This window comes from Crocuta crocuta, unplaced genomic scaffold, assembly GCF_008692635.1.
Source record: "Crocuta crocuta isolate KB4526 unplaced genomic scaffold, BGI_CrCroc_1.0 scaffold365, whole genome shotgun sequence".
NCBI lineage: Eukaryota > Metazoa > Chordata > Mammalia > Carnivora > Hyaenidae > Crocuta > Crocuta crocuta.
This window is the reverse complement of record NW_027533268.1, coordinates 291,647-294,076: the sequence shown is the minus strand read 5'-3', so window position 1 is coordinate 294,076 and position 2,430 is coordinate 291,647. Positions and strand designations below refer to the sequence as shown.

At 38.2% G+C, this 2,430-nt stretch overlaps 1 protein-coding gene across 1 annotated transcript in view; it reads left to right on the top strand.

Moving 5' to 3' along the window:
* The window catches only part of TNMD (tenomodulin), a gene marked incomplete at its 5' end in the record, with an annotated part of 14,463 nt that extends 13,862 nt beyond the window's left edge, over positions 1-601 (top strand). Inside the window, 2 exons of the mRNA XM_077747811.1 lie at positions 1-45; positions 335-601. The exon at positions 1-45 is cut by the window's left edge and continues 28 nt beyond it. Of these exons, the coding sequence (XP_077603937.1) occupies positions 1-45; positions 335-544 (255 nt within the window). The remainder of the gene's footprint in view (positions 46-334) is intronic.
* Positions 602-2,430: the final 1,829 nt, after the last annotated feature.

Here is a 2,430-nt window from a genome sequence, read left to right as displayed (position 1 = left end):
CATGCCAGACAAGCAAGTGAGGAAGAACTTCCAATAAATGACTATGTAAGTTACATTCATGTTACTCTGTTAGAGGGATAGCAAAGAGCCCACAAAAAATGAACTACACTTTAGATCAAAGTCATTAAAAGGAACACGGTCATTGTTTTAACAAAAAATTTAAGAAACTTGGAATCCCTAAGGGGCTTTGATCAATTCATAATCAATCTTGATCAGACTAAGGAATTTAGTTCCCCATCAGTCCCCAGTTCACATAGTCTTATAGTCCTTCCCTGCTTGGTGGGCCTCTTCTTAGTGAGCCTTCCCCTCCAACCCTTGTTTATTCTTCTTTCAGACTGAAAATGGAATAGAATTTGACCCCATGCTGGATGAGAGAGGTTATTGTTGTGTTTACTGCCGTCGAGGCAACCGCTACTGCCGCCGCGTCTGTGAACCCTTACTAGGTTACTACCCGTATCCATACTGTTACCAAGGAGGGCGGGTTATCTGTCGTGTAATCATGCCTTGCAACTGGTGGGTGGCCCGCATGTTGGGGAGAGTCTAAAGGCAAGTTTTAAACTTTTGGCGGTCAACATATAATAAATGCATGCTGTTCAATGAATTTCTGCCTACGAGGCATTTGGCTCCTAGTAGCCAATACTCCAGAATCACTTGTAGGTAACTTCTCTCTTCATGTTCTAATAAACTTTTACATTATCATCAATGGCCTGATTGCTGCTGAATACACTGGGTAAGTGTTTACTAAGAATATTTCCTGCAACTGAAATGGAGCATATCTGTCTAACATGGATGACAATGATTAAATCTTGCATTGTATCAGGTTTGGGGAGTAGGAAAGGGCAAAGAATAAGGATTCTCAAATATCATAGTTTACTATGTTGTAGTGAGAAGTGGAAATTAGGGGCTGATGATAAAATGTCCCCATAACTGATGCATAAAAAAATTTGTCTTTTTGTGCATAGTCCCAGTGTTTAATTATCTGAGAGACATATTGTGGTCTTGCTCAAGCATCTGTTAAGCTGCTAGACAGGCAGTGAGTCACAGCAGGCCAGCACTAAAATATTCCAAGTGCTCAGACTCAGCAAAGGAGAAAGCTAACCTAGCAAAATGGCTCCCAGGCTCTCCTCCTGTAAACAGAAACTCAACTTTGGACATATTCAACACTTTATAACCTTCAGGTCTGACTTCTTTTTAGATTAGTGTCTGGTTACATAACTTTCCAAGGCAATTGTCTGGAAAGGGAGAATCCATAAATATCATTCACAAAAACAGGCATCATAGGAAATCACCAAGCTGAGGAAACAAATGGGATTTCTCCCCCTCCAAAACCACAAGGAACTAGCAGTATGCCACTTTATTTTTTTTTTAATTTTTTAATGTTTACTTATTTTTGATAGAGAAAGAGAGTGTGTATGAGTGGGTAAGTGGCAGAGAGAGGGAGACACAGAATCCGAGGCAGGCTCCAGGCTCTGAGCTGTCAGCACAGAGCCCAACGCAGGACTCAAACTCATGAACCAAGAGATCATGACCTGAGCTGAAGTCAGAGCCTTAACTGACTGAACCATCCAGGTGCCCCTAGTAGGATGCCACTTTCTTAAAGGAAGGGTAAGGCCTAGTTTCCAATCACCTGATACTTTTTTTGGGAAAGGGAAAGGGGGCAAAGGAGAGAGAAAAAGCACTGGTTAGAAGATAATATTAATCTTAATGTCCCAGCCAGTTCTAGTTTCAAAATTCCTGTCTACCAATCTGTCACACCTTCCAGTATCACTTGACTCTAGTCTCTTCATTGCTCAACCTCAAGGTTAATGTGTCATGAGAATATCTGTCTGGCACTTTCCATCAGAAAAGCATTTTCAAAGAGTAAAGTCTTCACCAAGATCCTTGTGGGCCAGGAGTAATTTCCCCCTTTTTAATAGTTGAGGAAGCAAATAGAAACAGATTTGCCCAAGGTTAAGATTAGCCAGTTATTGATAATTAGCATACATACCATACTTGGATTATAATTTTCACAGAACGAGAGCACAACAAAACATATATAACAATGCAGCATCACTGAAAATATTTTATTTTTTATTAATGATTTAGAAGACATCTGAGAATTTTGGAGTACTTCAATTATTGTAATAGACATTAATTTATAGTTGAAATAGGAAAATGTAAAAAAAATGAGATTAATTTGGGTTTGTGTGGATTTTCTGATGTTCTCTATCATTGTTTTTTTTTAATCATTCATTTTAACATTGGTTTTTTTAAGATTAGCCAATAATTTTAAATTCCTGAGGCACTCAATTTTCTGCAGTCTCCATTGTACTATATATGTTATACCCTTTGGGATACAAATGAAGTAGAAGGTATAGTCCTTATTTTCAAAGAAAAATAAGACACCCAAATATATATAAGCCAAAGAAAAGAAATTTAGATATAATCTAA